Here is a 27,482-nt window from a genome sequence, read left to right on the forward strand (position 1 = left end):
AAGAATCACCTGAATAATTTCTAATGGTTCTGTTTGCACAGCAGCTCTAGGACCAAAGGCTTGTGCCATCCCTTATTTCTTTATTTTGCCAAAAAAAAAAAAGCATATGAAGTGATTTATTGCAATGTGCAAACATAAATGGGCAGTACATATGGAAAAAAGATTCTAAAGATAAATTATACAGCCTGACTTTTTTTTGCTATTACAAAGGCTGTCTGCAATGTGTAGACATAATAATGGTTCATCCCCTGGGAGCAGACCAAAAGTGGCAAAACAAGCAGGAAACCGGTAAACGTTGAAGTCCGAGTTTGAGTCTTTCCAACCGCTATACCACACCATACCACGTGGGGGCGGTATAGTGCCTAACAGCTAATGGCCAATCGTCTTCAAACACAAGAAGAAGAGAGGAAGCGGAGGGAGAGTGTGGAAACAGCTACCCCACACTTGACTTCATTGAATGAGATTCAACATCAATTAGCGTTTGTTTTGGGTCAGTGTTGTGCACACAGAATACGCTCACATTCTGTCAGAAGAACGCGGATAGAGATTTCTACACCCCTACAGATCAAGGGTAAGCATGCAGTGGCAACATTTAGCTAGGAAACAAACACACACTGGGCGGTTTATTTTTCTGCTAGCATGGTATCTGCCTACAGTCCGCTTAGCTAGCTGAGGACAACATGGTTATAGCTCAAAGGTTAGCCCGCACACTCAACAGATAATTAAAGAACTCGGCAAATTTGAATAACTTCACCTTATTCCTTATGTTCGTGTTGATGCTTTGGTTGTCAATAGTCATGATATATTATAATAAAAAGGAGTTTGCAGTTGGTGTGAGCTTTATTCAGTCTAATTTGATGAAACAACGGTAAGCTAGCTATTAGCATTCACGAGATAGCATTGGTGTAGACTATTTCCTGCAGAAGTGTTCATAATGGAAGAGTTTTATTGAGAAGAGGATTTATTTGGTAATTTATTTTTTTAATCCTGCACGTAAACAGTTAAGTCCATAACTACGTGTAGTTCCTGTCGCTTTTTGTCGATGCCGCTGTCATCACACAGTGGTCGGAGTGAAGCTAGCAAGACAAACTGCAGGACTAACATCAGTGAGCAGGATAAGTGAAGCAGCGTGGAGGCACCGGGACGTGTATTCTGTCTGTGTAGCAAAGCCTGTGGCTGCCCACTGAAACGGTCCCACGCGTTAGTTGTAAAATTACGGCGTGGGGGTTTTAGGTCATTATTACTGCCTTTATATTCCTAGTAGTTGTTTTGTAATAATTGTGCCAAAATTAGCTTCAGTACTTCGTAACAACAAGTCAAGACTATGTAACGGCTTGTTTACATTCCAAGTGTTCAGTAAGATTAGAAAAGCGCTGCCATGTCAAATTAATGAAATTTACTAATACTTCTACTTTTTATTGAACCATAGGCTTTCATTCGTGTGAAGTTGTCTTTTATAGGCTACTTATGAATATGTTTTGTAACCACCCAGTTCTTATTTTATTGTAAGACATGGCGGGTCCACGGTAGCCCTAAAGTGTTAGAGACTCCCCTACAAAATACAATATCCCAGGCTATCCCAGGGTCCTGAGTGTCCTGTACTGCCTATGGAGCACTGTCTCAGTGTTGGATCTATGCTGAATCAGATCAACTCATGTATAAATGCTGTGAAAACACTCAACTGCATATCGTTGTAATTTACAAACTAGAATAATCTGCATGGAAATGCATCTTTACATTTTGGTATATAACACTGCATCTCTATGAAGCAAAGTGATTCATAGAGTTTTCTTTTTGTCACTTAAAAATCCAAACAGACAGAAGCAGCTACTGTGTTATTCTGATGTCCACTGTGGACTTCATGAACTGACTGTATTCTCTCCCACCGTTGCAGACTGTGTTTGTTTGTAGGTGACGAGCTGGCGCAGGTTGTGGGTTTTTCTTGGATAATGCGAGACAGTGGTGGTAGCCTAGCCCAGAACCGCTGGCAGAGAGACCTGGGTCTGACCGCTGTGGGGCAGAACGACACAGGAGGAGGTTAGCACTCACTGTTTGTGTGTAAAATATTTACCCCCCAGTAGGGTGGACGTTCAGACCACTGGGTCAGGCATCTGTGGAAACCCTAAGAGGTTGATGGACACGAGGTCACTTCCATTTTTGAAATGAAATGTCACAACACACAACACTTAAAAGTAAAGAGGAACAACTTTACGGAGTTACTTGTGGCCTTCATCAGGGTCATCATCACCCTGATGACGTGTTGCTGGAGTCCCTGCACTGACTTTCTCATCCTCTCTGTGCCCCTGAAGTTAAATGTCGGTGATAAATGAGTGAATATTCAACAACAGTGTGGTGTAGGTTTATAAAACTTGCCTCAATTTGTTTTCCTTTTTCTTTATTGTGTCTCATGTATGTTTTAAGAACTTGCTTTTTATGCCATTTAAAAAAAATCGATCTAGTAACCAGTGAAGTCCAGCAGTGAGCTGTGGCCCTCAGGGGCCCCAGAAAGTCTTTGATTTCAAAGTCTTCATCAGGGGTGGGGAACTCCAGGCCTCGAGGGCCTGTGTCCTGCAGGTTTAGATGTGTCAGCTGATTTAAATGACCTCCTCAACATGTCTTGAAGTTCTCCAGAGGCCTGTGAATGAACTCGTTTGATTCAGGTGTGTTGACCCAGTGTGAGGTCTAAAACCTGCAGGACCTGAGGCCTGGAGTTCCCCACCCCCGATCTACTTGGTATCTAAAACGTGGACGTGGGTGGTGTGTGAAACCAGCATGCAGCTTAGGTTTCCCACCAGGATATTTCATTCATTTCATCGAGGATGGAGTGATCACAGCACACATCGATACCTTAATAAACACGGACTGAATGTATGCACACATGCTCTCATCTTATTATAACTGCTGCTTTTCTATAGTGTCTTTAAGCTCTTTTTGGTGATCATACAACAAACACTAATCAGACTCTGGTAGTCTCTCTTTGCCAGGATACAAAGGATGTCGGATTAACCGATACTAAACACACAGACGAATGATTGAATGTGTTCCCAGGCAGAACGTTTCCTCGTGGTTTTGCAGGGTCGACCCAAATTTGGACATACTTTTCCAGATTTCGATTTTGACAAGATCCCCAACGTCACTGAGTGAAATGAGGCCAAAAACCAAACCTCCAAAAATAAAAAATTAATGATGTCCCAAGGAAAACTGAAGCAGCAGCTAGAGCTGTTACTTAAGGCTGTGTTCAAATATTCAAAGTAAGCCTGAGGGGGTGACTCAAGGCCTTTGGACAGCACTGTGGGGTAGATGTTATTTTTTAGTGAAATGAAGACGATACGATGCTTTTTTTAATGTGTCAGAGGTCCATGCTCACTACAAATGGGATAGTTTGGCCTGTTGGTAGGTGGTTGCTAAGTAATGTGATACAGATAAGTACAGATAAGTGTGCCTTGTTTATATTGTGTAGGAAGAGCTCATAGATACATTGTTACCTGTTGTAATGAGCTGCAGCAGTACTTTTGGGCTGTCGTGATGCCTGATTGGTCGATAATCACTGCTGTTTGTTTCATAGGTGGGATTCCAGCGGACCGCCTCATAGTCCCAGTGTCAGATCACAGTGTATCCACCCCCATGCACCTGAGACTGGAACATAAAGAAAAGGTGTGGACGGGTGAATATGTAGTGGATGAGGAAGATGGCATAGGTGGGACTGAAGCTGTAGGTGACGATGAAGTTAACAACTTTGATGGTGAAGACATGGGTAAGTTTGACAGCAAGAGTTTGGAAAACAACGAGGATGAAGATGTTGAAGAGGATGGAGACCAGGAGGTGGAGGAGTGGGGAATCTCAGATTTTTCTTCCCAGTCTTCCGAGCACCTTCATTCACAGCAGCACGATCATCAGAGACCAGAACAGAAGGCTGAAGAGATCGGCGAGGCCCCCGTAGCTCACGCACTAAGCCAGGCTGAAGCGGGAGACTTGTTTAGGTCCCGCCTAAGCAAGTACAGGGCTCTGAGAAGACTCGGGCGCTTGCGATGCCGTGGAGGTCTTGGATTTCGGCTCTCTCAGCACTGGAAGAGCTGGCGCCAGCAGGCCCGGTGGATGTGCTCCGTAAGACCCAGGTGCAGCCACAAAGGGCAAAGGAACACTCAAAGAGAACAGAGGAGACTGAAACGGTATGAGGGCCCCCCGTACGGGCACGAGGAGTATGACGGCAGTGATGACGGGCACACAGAGTCTGACAGAGGTACGTATTCGTGTGGGAATGCTAAGTAATGGGAATAGCAGGCATTTAAAATGATATGTTTTGTCAGTGGCAACAATCAGAGTACCATAACAAAAGTAACAGATGTTTTCAGTCTGCTTCAGTCGCCAGTTTTACTGCTTTTGTGAAAAAATCCCCACGAGGCATTTGAATAAGTGGGAATAATAATAAATTTCCATAACCTGCAGTGACACCAGCTGTGATACGCTGCAGCGTCATGCTTAGTAGAGTTTAGTTTAGCCTCCCTGTTACTGTTAAAAGTTGCAGTTAAGTTACCTTTGACCCAAATTGATTTAACTGTTATTTTTGGAATTTGATAAAAATGCCTGAGTCTGCAGATTCCATAACAAATATGATTTCTTTCCTTTGGCAGATCAGCAAATAAACGGCTCCTCCTCAAGAAAGCAGGAGGACCGAGTGACCCTGGAGGCAGAGGTCAGGCCGGCAGAGCTGGCTCTTACTGAAGAACACACAAGTTGTGTGAATGGTATGTATCACAAATGCTTCTAGCCTTGCCTTAAATGTTTGTGCAGTACCAGCGTGGGCAGCACGGACGCTCAAGATCGTGAATGTGAGAACGAGGCGACGTAGGCGCTTCAAACTTCTACAGCATGGGCATCAAGTCTTGGACGAGTTTGAATATCAGCGAGCTGAAGAGGTCAGGTTTTATGAATGTGAGAGCTTGTGAATGAGGCGACGTAGGCTTTGAAAATGAAAAACATCGGTGTGTCTAGCAGGAGGCTGACGGGCAGCAGCGGTGATTGCCAGCTCGCATCAAACACGACGTCTGCTCTGTCTTAATACCCAAAGACTTGAATCAGTCTTGGAGTTAAACACGTATCCTTACTGAACAGTCTGAGCTGCAGATGCTGAATGTGTCGTACTGATAGTGAGGAAGGCTGTTTCCACATAACTGTTTTCATGTTCCTTACGTCACATGTCTGAGTCGGGGGGACACTCTACACGACCCCATAACTCGAGATTCATCCAGCTGTCATTGCTTTTATCTCATATATATATGGAGGCACCAATCAGTCCACACACTTGTTGCTCCTCCATAATGTCCTGTTATCCTCAGCTGTAAACCTCACGTAACAGCTGCTTTGACTGCAGCGATCCGGACTTTACGTCCAGGGTCTGAGGTGTCCGCTGTCTTTGTTGGGTCTAGAGTTTGTCTTTAGCTGTGAGTCTCTAAACTGCTTTTAGACTGACACGTGTTTCCTGTAGTGCGTCCCTTCATTGTGACTGGGTGACGTCCTGGTTCATGTCCGTCCTTGTGTACCTCCCTGTTGTGTTTCAGTGTGCGCTGCTTCTCATGTCAGCATCAATGTGAGGTCCTACAGTGTTCATGTTACAGAGTGTACTGTAACACATGCTCACACATGTGTGATGCATCAGTAACAGTTCATGCTGTGTCTGTGGCCTTGTATGTCTCGTGTGTAACTGTGTCAGCAGTGCCGTGTCGGTCCAACCTGGTTCTGTAAAGTCTTTCTGGACCCGTGTAAAGCAGAGCTGTGTCTTTGTACCCACTCGTTCCCTGTTGTTGCCTCTGTGGCAGGTGGGTCAGATTATCCTAGTAATCGAGTATTCCACTGATTTCCATCATTGGCCAAGAAATATTTGGATGTCATTAATGAGCCGTGATAAGAGGAAAAGACGTCTCAACATGAACTGCTCGTTGGTTTCATCTTACAAATGTTTTTCATTTAAAGTTTGACATCTGTCAAAAAACAAATGAAACCTTTGTGTTCATGTTCTCAAATAAACTGTTTTCAGCGGTATCGTTTTCATGAATGTGGTTTATATGAAATCTAAATGAAGTACAAAACTAACGAGTTGCTGTGCTTTTGTGGAAGACTGACACTTCTGTTTAGTGTGTGTGGACATTAAACTATGGCAGCATCATCTTCACTGGTGCTTTTTGTTTAAAAACTGGGAGCTGTGGGGCTTAACGTTGTCACTCGCTGCTCCCAGATAGTTTGAAATGTGGGTGAAACGCTGGCATTTACATGGTGACAGCTAAGAGTTAAAGTGAAGTATTGACACAAAGAATATGAGTTGAATATAGACTATAGCTCGACTGCACTAAACACTGAACATGAATAATGTGGCGTTTCCACAGTGCTGCAGCTGCACACTGTTATTTATCCAGAGGGTAGCAGGGAGACCGTTTGTATGGTTAACATCATGTGTGATGGAGGCGGAACATGTGAACGTTAGCAGCACGTGAGCCAGAGCTTGTACAGTCTCACAGGTTTGTAACCCTGCTGCGTCACAGCCTTGTGCTCTTCATGGAGGAGCACAGAGTGTGTTTCAGTTTGTGCTGGACGTCCTCTGTTGTTGAACATCAGCCAGTATGAAACTCACTGCTCGGGTTTGCTCATTGTTGGTGCTCGCAAATGTAAATGCATGTATCTCAGCTGGACATGTTGTATGATGTTACCTGTATTATACCTTTGTGTGGCGCAGCCCTCATTCATGTGGCTGTCATCTGTCTCGAGGTATTCTGGAAGAGTCGCTACGGCAGTACGGCAGTTTGATCCCCATCCACGTGGATGATGTTGTGGAGAAACTTCAGGACATCTTCAATGAAAACTTCTCACACCCACACAGGTGAGACGTAGTGATACTGTTGTGTTAACAGTGTTCTGTGTTGTTACCATCCTTCTCTCATCCTTCTGTGCAGTAAAGGTTAAGCTGGTGTCCATATCTACGCTGTAATCTGCAGCACTACTCTGAGGGCGGTTGAGACCACGTAGAGCTTCAACACCATCACTTACTGATGCATATTTGAGACATGTGTGCGTCTCGTAATCAAATGTGTTTTGCTCCTTCAGGATTTTCTGGATAACTTGGGAGCATTTCCCACTATTAAAGTGTGTTTAGCTCCAATTTCAGCCATGTTGCATTTGGGAATGAAGCAGTTGATAAGGGGCCACACCGCCTGACGCCTGCTGTTAAACAGGTTGTTCCCTCCTGGGACTTAGCCGCAGTGTCAGAGTTTCAGGGCTGAGTTTTGAGCCTGTGGAGTGTGTGGGGATGAGTGAATTTTATGTAGCAATACTTCCTGTGGAAACTTTCCCTCCAACCACAGTGAGGTAGTTCTGCTGTGGACCTGCTAAGTCCACCAGAGGAAGGTGGACCCTTTAGGGGCTCTCTTTTTAAGGGTGTTGCATCCCCACACATGTGTTAGGGTTTTGTTTTTGGCCTTGATGTGACTGTGCACTCACTGGACTCTTGATGCTTAGCATGCTGTTAGCTCCGTACCGAGCTCGGGCGTGTCCTCGGTCGAGGTGTTATAGTCTCTGGAGCATGCAGTCTCCTGTAGTGAGATACACACTGTTTGGTTACACGAGCAACCCCAGTTCTCTGAAAACCAAAGCCGGTATCTCACCATGCTGCCGGACTTCATGGTCACATCAAAGAAACACTTGCCTGGTGTGGAGCCAGGGGCTCCTATAGAGAGGGGGTCTGGGGACCCTGTGTGCTTGAACCATCTTCTTGATGTGGTGGAAGCGGAGCTCCCGTGATTGGTCACACCAGGATGGCATACTTCATAGCTCACTTGGTTTTCAGAGAACCGGGGTTAGTGTGGCTGTGAACGTAGAGCAGGTCATCTACTCATCGGAAAATTGGTGTTTTCTTTATCCATTAGCTTTTCCAGGCTGCATGCTTCAGTATCCTTGGGGAAGCTGCAGAATCTTGAGTTGCTCGTGAGACATTCAGCGGCGTGTGGAGATGGATAAAAGCTCTTAGATGTACAGAAACATGCTTGCATGAATGTTTGGGTGAATGAGACGTTAAGCTTTGTTTTCACAACTCACAACTTAATGTTCACAGAATCACTATGTAACTGCAGTTGTTTTGTTTTTGCAGCAAAGGTGTCCTCTTTCACTTGCTGTAGCGATCCTTTGATTTGGGCTGTGTAGTGAAAGCTTTCATTAGCGATGTCTGAATACATGGAGCTAACTGTACATCTGATTTTGATTCGTTCTTCCTTAGAAAAGCAGTGGTCCAACATCTAATACACTCCTTCCACCGCTCATCAGGATCTGTTGTAGCTAAAACCTTCAGAGTCAACTACAAGCGGCATGTTCTGACCATGGACGACCTGGGCACTCTGTATGGACAGAACTGGCTCAATGACCAGGTATGCTAGTACACTCTAACTGGGGCTTTTGGGGGGAATTTTGACTTAATCTTAGGCATTAGTGCACCTAAGTCCAAAGGGAGTCATTAAAATGTGATTCAGTACACCTGTGTTGTTCCTGCGGTGGCACATTTTAGAGATACTGCTGTTAATACTTCGTAACTTGTACGTGCTGTAAATGATGCAGGTGCATGGCATCGGCTGAGTTAGGTACGTCAGTATATGTTCTCGTTCTCCAAAGTCCAGATGTTACAACATCCAATGTTTCATCATCAAGAAAAGCAAAACAAATTAAAGCTGTGAGCAGTGATGACAGGACACTCACTCTTTGGTTTATTGTAGAGTCTTTACCTTCCAGAATAAAGTGCCATGAAGCGACTGCTGTTGTGCTTTGGGGCTATCGAAGTTAAACTGAACTGAATTGAAAATTTCAGTTGGCTGGAGGTGGAGTGGTGCAGTTGAGCCATTTCCTGTAATCATATTTAAATCAAACTCCTCAACGATCACGTCAAATATGCAGGTTTGTGCTTCCTGTCGTAACTTTGAGGCAAACTGTAAAACAAACTACTGAAGACTTTCCAAACCAAAGTTTCAACATTCCTTGTCAACCACAAAGTGTAATATCTGGAAATGACAAACGGCAGACTTCCTGTTGGGTTTGTCTCAAAGCTTCTCTGAACTGATCTTGGAAAGTTGCACACGTGTACCAAATTTCACCCACACAGGTGGAACCATGTATGCAGAATCATTTTGTACTGTCCACATGCCAGACCCATAAAATATGTACGTTTTCACCAGAGCAGATGCGTGTGCAAAGTTTAGGCCCTCAGCGAGGCTTTAAAATCAGACTGTGTTTATGAAAACGGCTGCTTGGTTTCACACTCGGGCCTTAAAAGTAAAGAGAATTGTATCAAAAGTGTTGCTGCCTGAGAACATTTCTCTTTGCACTTTAATTCTTACATTGTTTTTGTGTTATTCAGGTGATGAACATGTACGGTGAGCTGGTCATGGACTCTGTGCCAAAGAAGGTGAGGAAGCTGCAAACGAAACTGTTGCAGCTTGTGCTGTGGATGGTTTACCTACCCACAGTTATTATTGTGTCGTTGCAAAAGCCATATGTAACATCTTCTGAGATTCTTCAGCCTTGTTTGAACCTTCTGTGCTGAACACACTGAAACCATGCTTCACTCGATACATCAGTGCACAAGATCAACTACATCAAATACTTGATGTATCATAATGAAAACAGCCACTCAGAATATATAAACTGAGTATACAAAGATCTTACAGCTGTGATATGTTCCTTCGTTTTTCATTGTTATTATGGTAAATATTTTTGTGGAGGGTCTAATAACTGAATAATAATAATAATATATTTAGAGCAGAAACTATTGATTATTTGAATTGGTGTAGTTCAATTCAGTGTTAATTATAGAGCACCAAATCAACACAGTTGCCTCAAACCGCTTTATATTATCAGGTTGGAGATCCTACAATAGTGCAAAGAAAACAGAAAAGCCAACAATCACATGACCCCCTATGAGCAAGCGCTGTGGTGACAGTGGGAAGGAAAAACTCCCTTTTAACAAGAAGAAACCTCCGGCAGAACCAGGCTCAGGGAGGGGCGGGGCCATCTAACGGGATCTGTTGGGGTGATGGAGGAAGACGGGACAAAGACAAGCTGTGGAAGAGATTAACAGTAACTAACGATTCAGTGCAGAGAGGTCTACTAACACACAGTTAGTGAAGAAGAAACACCCAGTGCATCATGGGAATCCCCCAGCAGCCTACACCTACTGCAGCATAACTAAGGGAGGATTCAGGGTCACCTGGTCCAGCCCTAACTATATGCTTTAGCAAAAAGGAAAGTTTGAAGCCTAATCTTGAAAGTAGAGATAGTGTCTGTCTCCCGAATCCAAACTGGAAGCTGGTTCCACAGAAGAGGGGCCTGAAAACTGAAGGCTCTGCCTCCCATTCTACTTTTAAATACTCTAGGAACAACAAGTAGGCCTGCAGAGCGAGAGCGAAGCGCTCTAATAGGGTGATATGGTACTACAAGGTCATTAAGATAAGATGGGGCCTGACTATTCCTCATCACTTGATGTTTGCTGTCTGTACTGTATCACTCTCTGTTCCTTTTCAAACATACACTGTTGTTTTTGTGTAGCTTATCTGTGTAGTCGATTTAATTGGAAACTTACAGATAACGTCTTATTTCAGAGTGTAATCTTCACGTGGTTTGTCCAGAGCACTCTCTGATTCACACACTAGTTATTTTCAGTTTTCACTCACTGTGTCTTCAGCGATTCACTAGCTTAGCTCATAGCCAACTTGTTAGCAGTGTGGCCTCTTGACCTGTTCCTCCTGCACTTTCCTGCTCATTAGGTCAGATGTTAATGAATAAGAAATACATGTAATAAATGTAGCCCGTTTGTGGAGGCCAGGATCACTGATTGGAAAAACCCGTAACTAGCCAGGCCGCTGTAGCCGGTGCAGTCAAAGGTAGCGTAGGCTCCGTTAGCTCTCCCCTGGCAGATTGACCTGAGAATAAAAAGATGGCTGGGTGACGGGGATGAGGAAGCATAGTTCTAAACAGAAGCCCCCGGTACACCACCAACACCTTCTTGTGTCTAATCGTTCTGCTGCCAGACAAAAACAAACCAAACTTGAGCAAATGATTTAAATACAAATAACCAAGAAAGAACAATATCGTGTCCTCAACAGCACCAAAGAGTAAAACAGTTAAATGTTAAACTTTAAACATTGCGTCCCTCTCTTCTAAGTCCCTGTTAGTACATTAATTAATAAACAAATGGATTTACCTGGTTACAGCAGGATGATTATGTTAGTTTAAAGGGAACCCCGGTTATTAAGACATGTTTGCGCTAAAATGTGTACTGTGCTTTCAATAACACATGTGGTATTAAAATATACTAAATGTTTTCCTTCTAAGCACATTTTATATAAAACCGATTTACCAGTAGGTCGCCATTGTTATTTACTTCTCAATGCACTCTGGGTAGTGACGTCACACGGTTGCACCGCATCCAGTTCACAGTTAGCAGCGCACTGGAAATCACTTCTGTTCAACCTTTCCAGTTTGAACCAGAGCAAACCGAAAACAGTCAACCAGCACTTAGTTTAGATGAAGATGAAAACAATCCGTCAAACGATGACGAGAGAGTGAGGGAAAACTACTGGTGTCTATGCGGCTACTGCTTGCCAATGGCAACGGCGTCTCAGAGCGTTTGTCTTAATCCAGATGTTCTTTGGGCAGCCCTTGTTAGCCTCCATGACCGGTATCCGGTCTTTAAGTGATAACGTGATAAATCCTGCTTCCGGGCCCAAAGTAGTCTGCCTTTAATAAGACTGTTGTGTTTTTAACATGTTTTAATGTTTTGTATCTTGTTCGATTTAAACTCAACAAGCCCCTAAAAACAGTCAGTGATCACTGTCGGCTTCTCACGGTTTTTATTACCGCCAATCATTTTAAAGCTCAGATTTTAAACCCTTACGATGTAACTGCAGCCCAGCCCATGTAGCAGCAGTATATTAATGACTAACCTGGTATTGTGGATGGATTATCTCAGTCCTGACTGAAGTTTGGTCCGTTTACAGCATCCTGCCATGCGATTACATTCGTCCCTAACCATTGGGAACTCTCATATGAACTTTTATCAAGTGGGAAAAAAGTCCTCAGTTTGTTAGCGTTCATCCTCCAGCTTTACTGTTTATGTTATGCTAACATAGCGTTCACGTAGCACATCATTATATACCAGCTAGCCCAACTTCAGTAACCCTACAAACGTCGCTGCTGTTTAGTCTTCATTTATGTTGGAGGAGATAGCAGAGCTGTACGTTTGAATTTGATAATAAATCTCTCAGTCAGAACACAGTGGTACAGGTACAGTGGAACCCCGGCTTACAAAGACCCCATTTAACGAAAAATTCAAGTTACGAAGGCACTTAACGGCAATATTTCTGCCCGTGGTACGGCAAAGTGCCCGCGTAACGAAATGGATAATATAGAAAATTTTAAAAAATTAAATTAAATTCCATAATGTTATGTACATGTACGTATGTATGCATGCATGCGTATGCTTTCTTCAACCTCCTCCACCAAGAACTTCGTCTTCAGCCAGCATCGCCTCACTCAAAAGGCCATGGAAAAAGGTGCTTCGACTTAGGAAAATTTGACTTACGAAAGACCCTCTGGAACGAATTAATTTCATAATTCGGGGTTCCACTGTATATTATATTTAGATGGAAACTAGTGAGCTAACTTCCTGCTAACTCCTAATTCAGTTAAATGTCATAAATTCAGTTTTCATGGATGCCTGGATATTAAACTTAATTGATACACCTGGCAGAGCAGCCACACTGATCATTTTATTACAGATGAACAACTTTAGACAGTTTTTTAACTCTCAGTAATGCCGCAGTGATCATTTGACTTTTGCAGCTGAGTTTGGGCCCAGACATGGCTAATAACATCAGACTCAAAGACCGCATAGTGCTGGTCTACCAAGTCGTAACCAGGTAATAGGCAAGTTAATTAATACGGTTGCTACACTTTAAAAAACAAAACAGGTTAGCTGAACGAAAGCACCTATACTACCGACAACCAATACACGTCATCGTCCCAGAATGCATTGTGTGCGAAAAAACATGGCTGCTCCCACGGCTCCAAGATGGTTTCAACCAACAAAGATTTAATGAATAACAATTTTTTTTTTAGTTTTTTCTCAAGTATGTCTTTATGTAGTGGAGATAATTTGTAACATGTTTAGAGTAACTTGTCATAATAGTCGGGGTTCAACACCCCTGAGTCGTTCTAACCATCGGAAACCTCGAAGCACAGGCCGAGGTTTGAAGGCCTGATGCTCAGCCTTGTCCACCCCAGCTGGAAAAACCAAAACCAGTCTTATCTGTTGTTCTCGTCCACCTGGGCCTCACAGAGTTTGTCTGAATGCTAATTGATGTTCTTTTTATAAAGTGTGGAAACACGCCTGGCAGGATGTGTGGCTATCAGCAGACGGGCATAACGAGCTGCCAATTATGGATTAAGGAGCTTTTTTCCTTTTGCTGTCATGTTATGATGGTAAAAAAATAAAAACAAAACGTTGGACTGTGCCGAGTCCTGTCTCTGGCTGCGATGACTGGAGCCTTGCTGCTCCCGTAGTAATGGTCTGTGTAATCCCATTACTACATGTTTACTGTCATCAATCAAAATCATTTTTTTTCTTTTTCAGGTCCATTTTTTCAACAGCTTCTTTTACGATAAGCTAAGGACAAAAGGCTACGAAGGAGTCAAACGGTGGACAAAAAATGTAAGTGAATGTGGCCAACATACTCGGAGTAGTTTAGCAGCATATTAACACTTTGTATCAATATGCAGGAATAAAACAATGAGGAGTGTCGTTAGAGCTGGATGATAAAAGACATTCAGTCTTGTCTTTAAATTACAATGTAACACAAATTTATGAAGGTGGTCTAAATAATTCAGACCTCTCATGCAGACAGTTGCAACTAAGAACTTTCTGAACATCAGTAGCACATTTCAAACGTCATGACAGGCTGCACACGAGTGGAAACCGTGTTTCATCTGCTTAGAAGAGTTTGAGTTTTTCATTAAGTCGGTACATAATATCAGAGTCAAAGAATCTCTATACGACTCTGTGTGTGATGCATGATTGTATGATCTGCACTGGTCTAGGTTAAAGCCTCACTGTCCGTGGGGTTTTCTTACACATCTGGAGTAAGAGTGGGGAAAACCCTCTGCTTTTAAAACTACACAGATTAGTCTTCTCACTTTACTAACTCCACAAAGGTCTTGAGCCAGCCGCCCATTTCTTGAAGTCTTTGCTTCCAAGGAGAAAGACCCGAGTGGTGTTGAGCAGTAGTTTTTTTTCTGGGGGATGAAACATTGTCACAGTTTCGAAACACATAATTGGTTCAGATTTCTTTTGTTTGAACACTGCCGTGTAGTTCTGTGACCAACACGGTGACAAAAAGAGCTTTTTCCTGTAAACTCCTGCAGATGTTGGCATTGTATGCAGTCAAGAAACTGGACAAGTGGAGGACAAAAGTACTAGTAGCTGTCTTAAATATCTAAAGAAGCAGGGTAAACTGACAACAAGCTGAGGAGTGCCAGACAACTCAACAACTACACTAAAAATTGGTGGCAACCAGTCTGATAGAGTGATGCGTCCAAATGTGAGATTTTAGCTTCAGATTGTAGATGAACAGGTGCAGTAACGGTCTCGTCTGTACAACAGAGACTGCATGTCAGCCAGCTCAGGATCTTCTTAAACCTGAAGTAATACTGAATGCAGAACAAACTGAGATTTTGCGCCACCCTTCATTTCCAGCTGGAAAGCATCTGACTGCTTTATTTTACAGCAGCGATGTCAAACACACAGGTAATGCAGCAAAGACCTGGATAGAAAAACAATGAAACCTGGTCAGTCGTAGAATGACCCACTCAGGGTTTGGACCTCAGAGATGTTGAAACTGGAATCCTCAAGATTCCTCCCTTTGTTCCCTTTGTTCCCTTCTCAAGGGAACAAAGGGAACAAAGAAGACCTTTGGACTGATCTTTATTCAAGCTAGAAAGTTTTTACTGAACCTGAGAGTTCAGGCTGGTCTCACCAAATGTATTTTTGCCTTAGATTTCCATGTGTGTTTGCATGTTTCAGTACATTTCTGACCGTTGACCATTTTCTGATGGCTCAGTGCTGTAAATGTCAGTTTGCTTCAGTTTGAACTTTCAAAGAACGTTGTGACATCAAAATGAAAATGAACATATATTTTTATGTCTTAGTTTTTTTTTTTTTTAGATCTGACTGTTTATGTGCTCTTTTCATTCAAACATAACAAAGCCTGAGCTGTACGCACAGTTGTGTCTGCTCTGTGCTTTGGCTTTAGATGGAAATCAGCTGTTTGTCCAAAAACCACTGTGGTTCAGCTTTTTTATTTGGTATCTACTGACACTACCAATGGACCATTTTGATCTTCTCTGGGATCTTTAGTCAAAAACAAGGCGTCAGACTAACTTTGGTTAAGACAAAAGTCTAGTTTGTATTTCAAACATAAGAGCTCTGCAGCAAGCAGAGCACGGAGAGTTCATCTGAAACTGAGTCCAGTTCTTTCAAACTTCAAAGGTTCTTTGTTACAAAATGAACTTAAACTGTCTCCTGTATAGTTTCAGATAAGCATGTTGTCTTTACATGATTACTGTTACAGCTTGTTACAAACCCCTGAAAGGAGCCATCCTGACTCGCTCTTTTAGTGCTTGAATAAAAAACAGTCAACTTTATACGTTTAGTTAGCTGCTTCTCCAAGTTACGATTTGAAAGCCCGTCCCAGTTTTCATGAGAGGAATAATATAAACAACACAATTACAATTTATTTTTTCAAAGGTTTAAACAGAATATTTTTTAACATTTAAATTGTAATTGTTTATCCACAGTTCCAGCTCACTTGTAAATATAAAATAGTTTTGGTTTCTAAATCTCATCCTAATATTATACACATAGAAGGCACATCATCATCATGCAACCTTACGATCTGATGACTAAAAAGATCCCACGAGTGTCTGGAGATTAAAGTTTTACTTTAAAGTTTTTTGTTGAGATAACGTGTGTGCCTCCGTTTCTGTTAGACCCTGATCATCCAGCACTGTTGAGCAAGGATATGCCCCGTTCCTCATTTCTTAGTTTCTTGCACGTTTGTCTTGTTCACACATTTTAAGATAATCAAACATAATGAAATATTAGACAATATTCAGTCCTGCTGCATTGCCCACCTGTGGTTAAGCTTACTGAGTGACCTGATGGCTGGACATGGTCAGAGTTCATGGTTGAATCAATTGCAGTCGTCCAGGTCCCGAAGCAGCAGAGCAGCCATGGACATTACTCCGTCCTCGTCTTGTTATATTAATATATCATTGTTTAATATCACATGTTACCATATATTATCATATTCAATGCTGTTAGTTTTTTGAGAATATTCTGTGTAAAACTATCTTTGATCATCAAGGTGTTTTTGGATAAATGTGAGTAAAATTAGTTTGGTCTGAAACGTGTAACAAATATACACCAAAGCAATGAAATACTTGCATGTGGTTTATCTGCAGTACCTGTAAAATCCCATGGAAAAATGTTGTGACGGGTTTTTATAGAACTGAAAGCGATGATGTGATGACAGCCTTACTCATCTGCTTGTCTTAATAGGAAGAACATACTTCTCACATTGTTAGCGTCTGGCTTTGTTTGGTTCATAACTGAATTAGCTCTTGGCTAGCAGCCGCATACACCACTTTACAAGCTTTTCCATCTGTGTGTTGGTTACATTGCTTCAGACCACATTAGGAGCACTGCTGGCTTAGTGTTACAGGGTGGGGGCATCGTATAATTGAAAACCGACAGCTTAACCAAGATTTTTGTTACGTCTCTCAAACTCTCGTTTATTTCTGTTCATTTATCAGGTCGACATCTTTCAGAAGGATCTGTTGTTGATCCCCATCCATCTTGAGGTCCACTGGTCGCTGGTCAGCGTTGACATTCCTCGTCGAGCCATCACCTACTTTGACTCTCAGAGGACTTTGAACAGGCGTTGCCCAAAGGTAGGGATCAGGCAGCTTTTGGAAAAGGAATGAGTGGATGATTGAACGGTTTTTGAAGAAAGGTCAGTGGGTATAGATGCTTATTCTGTCAAAATGATTAATAGTAGCAAATAAGCAGCTGCGTGATATTTCTGGTAGCTAATATTGTTGCTTTTTAAAAAAACTTAGTATTTTTTAACACTGCAAATTTGTTGTAAAAGACCAAAGTTTTTGTAACCTCTTCAGTTGGGTTGTGTTAAACCCAAATGTTCGGGTCCAGAGCTGCTGCTCTGTCTGTCCTGCCAGTGATTCAGTTGCTGATAGGAGAGGGCGGGCTGTCACACCTATAGTGTATCCATGAATCTACTGCTCAAAGTCAGAATCCCTGTTTTTGGAAATTGCTCAGTCTCTTTGAATGTGTTCATTTTGATTCCAGCACATTTACAAATACCTGCAAGCTGAAGCCATCAAAAAAGACCAGCAAGACTTCCTGACAGGATGGACCGGCTTTTTCAAAATGGTAACACGACTTTTCTTTATAACACTTACCAAAGCTCTGGTGAGACTTTGAGTAAAAATCAAACGAGAAGTAGACTTTAGTTGAAATGGTACCATTGCTAATGCTAATGTATTTGTAATGTTGCAGAATGTGGGCCGCCAGAACAATGACAGTGACTGTGGGGCTTTTGTGTTACAGGTGAGTTTTCTACAGTGTGCATGAGGGCTGGGTGATATGAGGAAACTCTAATATTGCCATATTGTTTGGCTATATCGCGATATGTCTTGAGCAGCAAAGGGGGTGGGCTGCAGTGTGAGCCTCAGTGAGGTCGGGTTTTTTATGTAAATACCAACATGTGTGGTATCCACAGAAACTTTCAAGTCTCAGCCACAAGCTCATAGAAACCATTTCTGCAAACACCAAACGGCCAACACAACAATTAAAAAGGTTATGTGCCTAAACACAAACAACAAAGCCACACTCAGCTTCATGTAACCCAGCAAACGTCACATTGTCTAACATCAAAGGTTTCGTCACTCTCCAACCAAAACGATCTGAACCAGCAGCAAAAGAAGGCCACAAATATGCTTCAGGAACGATAAACAATAACGTGAACGGTTTCCTTCAACAGAGGCCGTCGTAGCTCTAATCACAGCTGGTGTATTTAACGTTTCCTTTGGTGTGTGGGGAGATGTTGACATGCAGAGTTTATTCATGTTGTTCGACAACCTTCTCGTGAAATCCAGACGACAGCGAGTCCGAAACTCCCGCTGTCACCATATTTCTCCCATCTGCTAGCATATAAACACGCATGCTCAGCACAGTGTGGCAGGTAGAACATTTTCCAGCTAGGAGGGGGGATTGATGATGCATTTGCAGCGTGCGGGAACCTACACTCGATGGTTACGATAAAACCATTTTAACCATCGTACGTATCAAATATACTCGATATATCGCCCAGCCCTGATATAAACACGAACTCTCGTTGTTGAGAGCTAGCCATAGACAATTTGGATTAGTCTGTTCCACTTCTTTATAGCATTTATGAGGGAAACATGTACCTACTGCATAGATGGTAATTACCACACATCAGATTGTTTTAAATGTGTTTCAGTATCTGACCCTGACCTTTCCTTATCTGCTATCCTGCAGTACTGCAAGTGTCTGGCACTCGGGCAGCAGTTCAACTTTGGGCAGCAAGACATGCCCCGCCTCAGAAGACAGATGTACAAAGAACTGTGTCACTGCAAGCTTATGGTGTGACCCTTCATTTCCATCGTTTGTGGCCAGCTACACCTGCTCCGTCCCTGAAGTCTAACAGGATGGAGGGACAGTGTTAAAACAAGAGGAAAATGGGAGCAAGTGACTGGGGGAAAATAAACATTACAAACCTAACTTTTTCTCTTCCACCATGCAGAGAAATTCTTCTAGATGCGAACATTGTTTGACTTTATTTTTTCAGGTTCTGCTTCCCTCGGTTTGTTTGAAAAACACTGATTTAAATATCTGTCATAGTTCTTTGTGGTTGTGAGAGGCCAAGACTAGCTGTCTTATTTTGGGGATGTGCTAGTTATCCGTGTAAAGATAGTCCACTAGTTTTCTGGTTGGAGAGGGAGCACTGAGGTACGGAAAAGCCTGCGTCCAGGAGGTATGAAGGGAAGTCCCACAGTGGAGTTTGTGTTTAGAGGGCTGCAGTGACTTTTCCATCCAGCCAGTCATTACTTGACATCTTTGCAAATGAAACGTACCCCATGCAATGGCCACCGTTGTGGACGAGCTGTTCAGCACAAAATGTTTGCCAGTGTATTACAGTGTGAAACTTCCATGTACAATATTTTTAACCGTTTCCTGCGGTCTGCTCAGCTGGAGTTTAGTGGGAATCCATGGTTATGTTGGCAGGTAAAACTTTTTTCTGGTGAATCTCAGGGAAAGTTGGATTTCTGCAGCATCCATGAGTCCCGCCTCATGCTGGCCCACACAGTAGAAACTTTCCCCCTCGATCGCTTTCAAGTCATAAACCTTGAAAGCGATTGAACTGAAATGGCTCAAAGAAGTATATTTACAATGCATTTAATTTTTAATGTGTTTCAATCTCTGTCAGTAATTGTGGTAACATGTTTGGGTTTCATAAAAGATCAAGAAAAAAGACGATTTGTTTTTTTTTCTTATTTTTTTTGTTTTTGTTTAGATTTTCTGGTTAGTATAAAAGCCATTTTGTTGAGGACCACAAATACACACCAGGCATATGTCCACAGTGGAGATACAGTGCTCTCTTATTCTTTTTATAACAAAAGAAAACTTGTGAATAGTTGTTTTTGGCTTTGCTTTTTTTTTTTCCAAGAAGGAGCTGATGCAAGAGAGCTGTTTTATATATCTTCTACAATACGTTATGACTGCTAAAAATAAAAATATGTGGCAAACGTGTGTGTGTGTGTGAAGGTTTTCACTCGTCCACATCATAGTAATGGAAGGACTACGTTCAGTTTCTTCAAGACGTTTCGTCTGAGAATCAGTCCCAGATTTTAAGCCCTGTTGTCCCTAAGAGGGCCGTTGACCCCCTATTGATTCTCTACATAATCACATGAGCCAAGGTGTGAAAATGGGGTGGGTCACACTCAGCCAAGGTTTCAGGTGAACCCATTGCCCCCCATCATGTGACTTACTGAAGTCAAAAGGCCCAGGATGTGTGTTAAGGCGTCTGGGAAGGATCTCAAAGCTGTATCGTAGATGGCAGACGCTGTCGGTGTGAGACGCCACGTCTGTTCAAAGAGGGTCGTTCACTCCTCGTCCAAAATGTGGACATTAGCATTTTGAAAGAGTGTGTTTAACCGGCACACAGATGTAGACAGCTATGCAGTCTCCATCAGAACCACTGTTTCTTCCTGCAAACGGGGAACACCCCATAAGCTCTGCAGATGTAATTTAGTCCTAGTCAAACTTTCTAGTCACAAACAGCTTGTGGGAGATTGAACTGAAATGACCTGTTGGCTCAAAGAACTATATTTACATTGCATTAAATTTTTTCCTGTCTCTGTCAGTGATTGTGGTAATATGTTTGGGTTTCATGAAAAGTTAAAGTAGTTAGAGGTCTTCTTGGGTCATTTCTTCATCACATTATGGTTTGTTCCTCGTGATAGTGATCCCAGTTCTGAACTGTCTGCTTTGAGCTTCCGTGCTCTGTGGCTGCACCAAACCAGACTCTTTCTCTGGGGAAGCTGGGGGTGCACAGCTGACGGCCTTGAACATGTCGCTAAACTAACTGCATCTAGATATTATAGGATATCATTCAGTCCCATATTGATTGCATCATCCACAAAGTACAAAGGGGGCCTTGCAGTGACTACTACCAGGATGTGGTGGGTGAGGGGTGTGAATGCGTGCCTCATTAACCTGCAGTATCAGGTATTCAGCCAGCTCTTTGCAGAGGGGATGGTTGCAGACCCTTTCACACTGATACCTGCTGTAATGGGCGCTTCGATCACTGCCACAACACCTTTTCACAGTCCCTTTCTAACGGCTGTGAAAGTGAGGAAAGCCACTGCAGTATTTTTTGTGATAGGTGTCGACACTCAGACGATACATAAGCACTGAGAGAACAAGTCGTAACCAAAACCCAAGTGCTTTTTTGTTTTTGCTGCCCACATGGTGTGAAGTCCAAATCGGCCCCATACAGAAAAGCAATACCTGATGAGGGAATCCACAAAGAAAAAGCATCAATCTGTGTAGAAAGTGAATATTAGTACAGTGGTACAATCATCTGATGATCTGGTGAATTTGTAAGTTTGCTCACAAAGAAATGAGCAGCCTAGTTGTTTATGGTAGTTTAATTTTAATGGAGACAGAATATTAGATCAAGAAATGAAAAACACATTACATGAAAGTAATAAAACCCCATTTCAGAGCAAATATCTGAATGATTCTCAGCACATGTAGAGACTAGAAAGACACGATGGGTTCTTCATATATATGATAACACTTAAAAAGTTCTAAACCAGGTACAGATGCCACATTATTGTCACTGGGACAATGTTCAGTTTAATTTCATGGTGTCATTTTGTGGTTATGTTTTTTTTTAAAGCATTAAAATGTGCCATTATAGACATTAGTTTTTCAAGCTTTATTTATTTATTTACATTTATGGAGCTAACCTACTGCACTGTCATTAGATTTGTCCATTATCCAGATTCAGCACGAAATTGAGATAATCAACAGAAATAGTTTTTTTTTAACTCTTTCCCGTGATAGAGTATGAGTGAATGTAAAGAGCAGTGTGTTGATGCATATTACACAGGAGCCTCATTTCTGATAGGCTGTAAATACTCGACGTAATGCTGGAACATTAACACGTTGCATGACCCGAATTAAAAATTGTGTTTATTTTTAATTTTTAAAAATTGTGTTTATTTTTAATTCGGCGTTTTTTAATGTCTGAACAAAGCAGCGGGGACACACCTGGGCAGGCGGACTGAAGAAACCCGGTTGCGTCACCAACGGATTCCGTAAAAACTGAAACCCCGCCTCTTTGGCTAAAGAACTCGGGCACGAGCGTGAATTACGAGCATACTGTAAACGGAAACGGTCCGCCCCGTGGGTCTGCTTACTTTTACGTGACGTAGAGCTCGTCCAATCGCAAGTGCCTGTGGGCGGGACCACAGCTAAGTGACGGTGAGCTTTTACAATGAGAAAGCCTCTTTGTGCGCATAACCTATATAAGAGATTTCTGCTGCGGATTCTTTCTTTGAAATAATGTCGGCTGAATATGATAACAGGTAAGGAGGGCTACTTTTGGTCGCATAAAGTGTGAGTTCTAGGGCGTATTTTCTTTTTCAATCCGTCATATTTTACTTGATGTTCTCAAGAATGCAGATTTTTAACCGAGTTTTGTAGTCGAGTAACATTCGGGGACTTTTTGTCTTAGATGAACATTAGGACTCTGCGCGTTTCAGGAGACGAGTGTGAAATAAGATTGAATGTTTTAGATCGTTAAAGTCATGCTAGTCAGAAGTTATATTAGTCTTAATGCTTCAGATGTGGATACAGACTGCGGTCGTTATCGGCATCCGGCGACAGCACGTGAACAAGCCTGATGTAGGCCTTTAAAAATTCTTCCTCTTTTCATTTGTAGTAACTTGATATTGAAGCCAAAACATCGGAACTACGATATTTTCGGGTGTAATACACGTAACGAACCTTATTTTGTCTGTAAAGGTGAATTAATGCCGTTTCGTGCTGTTCGATGGAGTCACATGGTCTTAGTACGGATGGTCGGCGTTTTAAACAAAGGCCGCTTTAAGGCCGCTGAAAATGGTCGTTTTTCCGCTTACACACGCTGCATGTGGTGGAGCTGTGTGCTGCCTCCATAAAGCGCTGTGCCTTACGTGTCTAAATGAACAATAGCTTTCGCCGACTTTCGCCGACAGTTACAGACTAGCAGGCCCTGTTGCTAGCAGCTAATGCGGAGCAGGCCGCGGCGGAAAGCCGCGAAGCTTCTTCTGCCGCTTTCTTCATAGCATCGCGGACAGCTCTAAATGATCCGAACGCTTTGAACACAAAGATGTCGGCGTTTGTCGACTACTTGGCCACATTCGACGTGGCTGTGGCTCTGTTTCCTCCGTGAAGCGTCCACCCGCCCCTGTCTTTTCCTCCCCTGAATGGAGAAACGACCATCTTGATTGTATGTAGCAAAAATGGCGGCCTCTCCACAAGGCCGCGCGTCACAGCACAAGGGGCGAAGGCTTCTTTTTTCATGCCAAGTTTGGGAAGAATGATATAACGGCGAGCCTGGTAATGATTATATCAGCACGTTTACTTAAAGGGGGATATTTTTGTGCCACAGAAGATTCTTTTTATTCTCATTATTCGTGGGCAGAGAGGATTTAGTGCATTAAGGTCATTTACAAGTGCAGCTTGAGAGGAAAGATGACTGAGTTTCTGTCATTCACAGAGACAATGGCCCTGAAGGCATGGAGCCAGATGGGATCATTGAGGTAAGTCTCCTATGAAACTCACCAACACTGTGACGTTCTTCACAGCACAGCATGTAATGAACTGACAATAAACCTGTGCTCTTTCTAACCTTTCCAGAGCAATTGGAACCAGATTGTGGATAGTTTTGATGAGATGAGTCTACGTGAGACCCTGCTCAGGGGAATTTATGCCTATGGTTTTGAGAAACCTTCAGCTATCCAGCAAAGGGCCATTATGCCTTGTATCAAGGGTAAGCGTGCTTCAATATGTAATGATGTGTTTCTAACACTTAGCAGTTAACAACCCCAAGAATTCCCTGGATACTAAATTGCACATGTTTTAATTTCAGGTTACGATGTGATTGCTCAGGCCCAATCTGGCACTGGGAAGACTGCCACCTTTGCCATTTCCATCCTTCAGCAGATTGATGTGGAGCTGAAAGGCACTCAGGCTCTGGTCTTGGCTCCCACTAGGGAGCTGGCTCAGCAGGTAGGCTTCCACACCCGCCCTCTTACACTAGTGACATATTGTGCTATTGTTTCTTAAGGATCTCTCATGTAGCCTTTTGCATGGCTTAACGTCTGGTCTTTGACTTTCTTTCAGATTCAGAAAGTGGTCCTTGCCCTGGGCGACTACATGGGAGCCAGCTGCTATGCCTGCATTGGAGGGACCAACATCCGCAGTGAGGTCCAGAAACTGCAGGCTGAAGCCCCACACATCGTGGTGGGAACTCCCGGACGCGTCTTTGACATGCTAACTCGCAAAAACCTTTGTAAGTCTTCCTGAGAAGGAGTTAAATCAGGCTTAGTTTGAAATGTGTGACCACAAAGAAAGAAATGAACACGAGTCTCTGGTGACTTTGATCACCTCGGAGGTCAGTTATTGTATAATGCTGTATAATGATGAAACCCATGCGTGTCAGCTGACACTGTAAGCCCCTGCTGTGGTGTAGCTGTGGTCGGCGTTCTGCTGGCTCGAGCTTTCATGACAACAGAGGTCCAGAGGCATGATCATACGTTCATTACTTCTGAATACGGCACCTTTACACCTGAAGACGCTTCATTACCGAAACCTCATTAGTGGCACGTGATTCCTAAATCCAACATGAATCAGTTGTATCGGTGTGCAAACGTATGGCTGTGTTATGTGCCCGTATGTGTAACATGGTGGTTCCCTTTTTGCAGCTTCTAAATACATCAAAATGTTCGTGTTGGACGAGGCTGATGAGATGCTTAGTCGAGGATTCAAGGATCAGATCTACGAGATCTTCCAGAAGCTGTCGAGCAACATCCAGGTTAGAACTTTGGTGTCAGCGCCGTAACGGCCGAGCCAAAGATCCTTGCTTGAAATATGAACTCTGCTTGTAGCTGACGGATATCTCTGTAAATCTTTTTAAGGTTGTCCTACTGTCTGCCACCATGCCAGCTGATGTTTTGGAGGTCACAAAGAAGTTTATGCGTGAGCCTATCAGAATCCTCGTGAAGAAGGAGGAGCTGACACTTGAGGGCATCCGCCAGTTTTACATAAATGTGGAAAAAGAGGTGAAAAACGTGCACTCGCTTTCCCTGTAATCAGGGTGTTCATGCTGAGCTTGCTGTGCTAACAGTCTGACCTGGTGGTCCTCAGGAATGGAAGCTGGATACCTTGTGCGACTTGTACGAAACCTTGACCATCACACAAGCTGTGATCTTCATCAACACAAGGAGAAAAGTGGACTGGCTTACTGAGAAGATGCATGCCAGAGACTTCACAGTTTCTGCTCTGGTACGAACCTCTTTGTGTGACTGACACATTTGGTACAAGTGTGGAAACTTTCAGTGCATGTTGTAAGACTTCATTCTGTCTTTTCAGCACGGTGACATGGACCAGAAGGAGAGAGACCTGATCATGAGGGAGTTCCGCTCGGGCTCCAGTCGAGTCCTTATTACCACTGACCTGTTGGTATGTAACGGCTTCTTATTAGTGCTGTTTGCAGTCCAAGGTTCCCTCTCCTGCCAGCTGCAGTGTTGGTAAAGGACTGAAAGTTCCTTGGTAGAGCAGAGATCTGCCCTCCACTGTAGCTGGGTTGAAATCCCTGACTCACAACTAATTGGCAGATTACATTTATTCCTGTAGCTCACCTGTGAGAGTTCTGGGTAAAGCTGTGGTGGGTCATAGAAACTGGACCCACCACCAGTTTGTATGTGGGGTTAGCTCTTATTCAGGACATGAGTGCAAAGAAACATCCAGTTTACGGCCCAATTTTAATTGATAGATGGCCATAAAGATCAAACTGAGGTTATTGTGCTCGGCCCTGACAGCCAGATTCCTCTTGGATGGCATGACCTCGGCCTCCTGTTTGACCAGGACACGTCCTTCAATGCACATATTAAACAAATATGTAAGGCTGCTTACCATCTCTAAAATATCCTGTCTCAGAGTGATGCAGAGAAACTCCAGGGGAAGGGGGGAGCAGTACATTTTCAGAGACCATCCTTCTCCTGCTTTGGCTCGCTGTTAGATCCAAAATTGAGTTGTGCCATGTAAGTAAAGGTGTTTGTTTCTTCTCAGGCCAGAGGTATTGATGTTCAGCAGGTTTCCCTTGTCATCAACTACGACCTGCCAACCAACAGGGAAAACTACATCCACAGGTGAGGACATAAACGGTTTGCAGACATGATTGGCAGCTATGCACAACAGGCAAATGAAATGTTCACGTCAACTCTTTGTCCAACGTGAGCATGAGCAGCAAACCCAAAGAGATGATATCTGCAGTGACGGTGATCCCTTTTGTTTTTGACAGGATCGGTCGGGGAGGTCGTTTCGGCAGAAAGGGAGTAGCCATTAACATGATAACCGAGGATGACAAGCGAACACTGAGGGACATTGAGACATTCTACAACACCACCGTGGAGGAGATGCCCATGAACGTGGCCGATCTTATCTAGAAGACTCCCCGCTTCTGTTTGTCCACCCATATCCGATTGTTTTAGAAGTAAAAGCTTGTTTCCTACAATACGAATACTAAAAACTTCCTTTTTCTAAATTCCACCCTGAATTTACTCAGCATTTGACATGATTTTGGAAGAATGACTTGCTGACCCGCTCCATTTGCCATTGTCTTTTATCGACCCTGAAATTTTCCCAGCGGTTAAATACTCTGCTTCACGCCAGAACTGTTTCCAAAAGCACATTTAAAGTCCAGTGATGACATTATACTTGCTGATTGTTGGCAAAGAGACACTGTTGATTTGCAGCTTGTGTGAGGTTTGGCTGTTGCAGCGTCGGTCGGCTGACCCGAGCAGTCTGGACTCGACGGTGTTCTGAATGAACAGCGGTGTGATTGACTAGCTCAGTATTTAAACAATCTTCAGTGTATTTGCACAACGCACGCCCACGGTCATGTTTACAGCAGGTTTTGGGTTCTGGAAGTAAACAGGACATGATCAATAAAATGAGCTGTACAGTGGCTGACAAATTTGATCCTCTTTACTGCTGTGCTTCTCTGCTTTTCCTCCTTTCCCATTGCGGCCGTAACCCTGTTCAGCCATTTGTACAGTAGAGTTCAGATGAGGAGTGCTTGCAGGCAGAAACGGTGAGTTGTAGCGATTTGGCCTCCTGACCCAGATCCAAGCGGCTTTTTGGTTTTTATTTTTTTCCCCGTCTCCAGTTAGTTGAGATTGGAGTTTGTTTTTTTTGTTTTTGTTTTTTTTTTTTTACAGGGAATATAAGATTTCAAATGGTTGTGGTCATGTTTTGTAACCTACCTCATCCAAATCTTATAGATGAATGGGGAGTGTCATCTGGACCAAACTACAAATATAAAAGTATATAGAGATTTTTATCTTGCTTTCCACTCCACCAAAAGTTTCTGAGCTCTCGTATTATGAGGTGTGTGCTATCAGTGCTAATATTTTTTATTTTTCCCCCAAATGTATGGATTGTTTCCCCTCTTTTTTTTTCTTTTTTTTTGAGACAGTGTATCAGGTTTTCTACATTGGATACTGTATAGTATTTATTTTAT

The 27,482-nt window shown here is 42.9% G+C and overlaps 2 protein-coding genes and 1 non-coding gene across 4 annotated transcripts; all 3 read left to right on the forward strand.

The window, feature by feature from the left end:
* Positions 1 to 183: 183 nt before the first annotated feature.
* LOC143416591 (uncharacterized) lies at positions 184 to 19,936 on the forward strand. Its single transcript, XM_076882006.1, has 12 exons — positions 184 to 571; positions 1,895 to 2,037; positions 3,566 to 4,240; positions 4,632 to 4,745; positions 6,760 to 6,871; positions 8,261 to 8,408; positions 9,389 to 9,436; positions 13,661 to 13,738; positions 16,897 to 17,034; positions 17,450 to 17,533; positions 17,660 to 17,710; positions 18,665 to 19,936. Exons 2-12 carry the CDS (start codon positions 1,950 to 1,952, stop codon positions 18,773 to 18,775), a joined length of 1,647 nt encoding a protein of 548 aa, XP_076738121.1. The 5' UTR covers positions 184 to 571; positions 1,895 to 1,949; the 3' UTR covers positions 18,776 to 19,936.
* Positions 19,937 to 22,140: 2,204 nt separating this feature from the next.
* eif4a1a (eukaryotic translation initiation factor 4A1A) lies at positions 22,141 to 26,927 on the forward strand. 2 transcript variants are annotated; one of them, XM_004575966.6, is made up of 11 exons: positions 22,141 to 22,281; positions 23,457 to 23,499; positions 23,597 to 23,729; positions 23,829 to 23,968; positions 24,083 to 24,251; positions 24,664 to 24,773; positions 24,877 to 25,020; positions 25,106 to 25,243; positions 25,331 to 25,420; positions 26,030 to 26,109; positions 26,262 to 26,927. In XM_004575966.6, exons 1-11 carry the CDS (start codon positions 22,259 to 22,261, stop codon positions 26,404 to 26,406), a joined length of 1,215 nt encoding a protein of 404 aa, XP_004576023.1. In that variant the 5' UTR covers positions 22,141 to 22,258; the 3' UTR covers positions 26,407 to 26,927. The 2 variants fall into 2 exon arrangements, with proteins under 2 accessions (XP_004576023.1, XP_004576025.1); XM_004575968.6 differs by having other exon boundaries at positions 22,153 to 22,177.
* Positions 24,374 to 24,514, forward strand: LOC111501241 (small nucleolar RNA SNORD10). The gene has a single exon (XR_002721443.1). It is a non-coding gene; the product is annotated as a small nucleolar RNA SNORD10 (small nucleolar RNA).
* Positions 26,928 to 27,482: the final 555 nt, after the last annotated feature.

This window comes from Maylandia zebra, linkage group LG3 (genome assembly GCF_041146795.1).
Source record: "Maylandia zebra isolate NMK-2024a linkage group LG3, Mzebra_GT3a, whole genome shotgun sequence".
Lineage (NCBI taxonomy): Eukaryota > Metazoa > Chordata > Actinopteri > Cichliformes > Cichlidae > Maylandia > Maylandia zebra.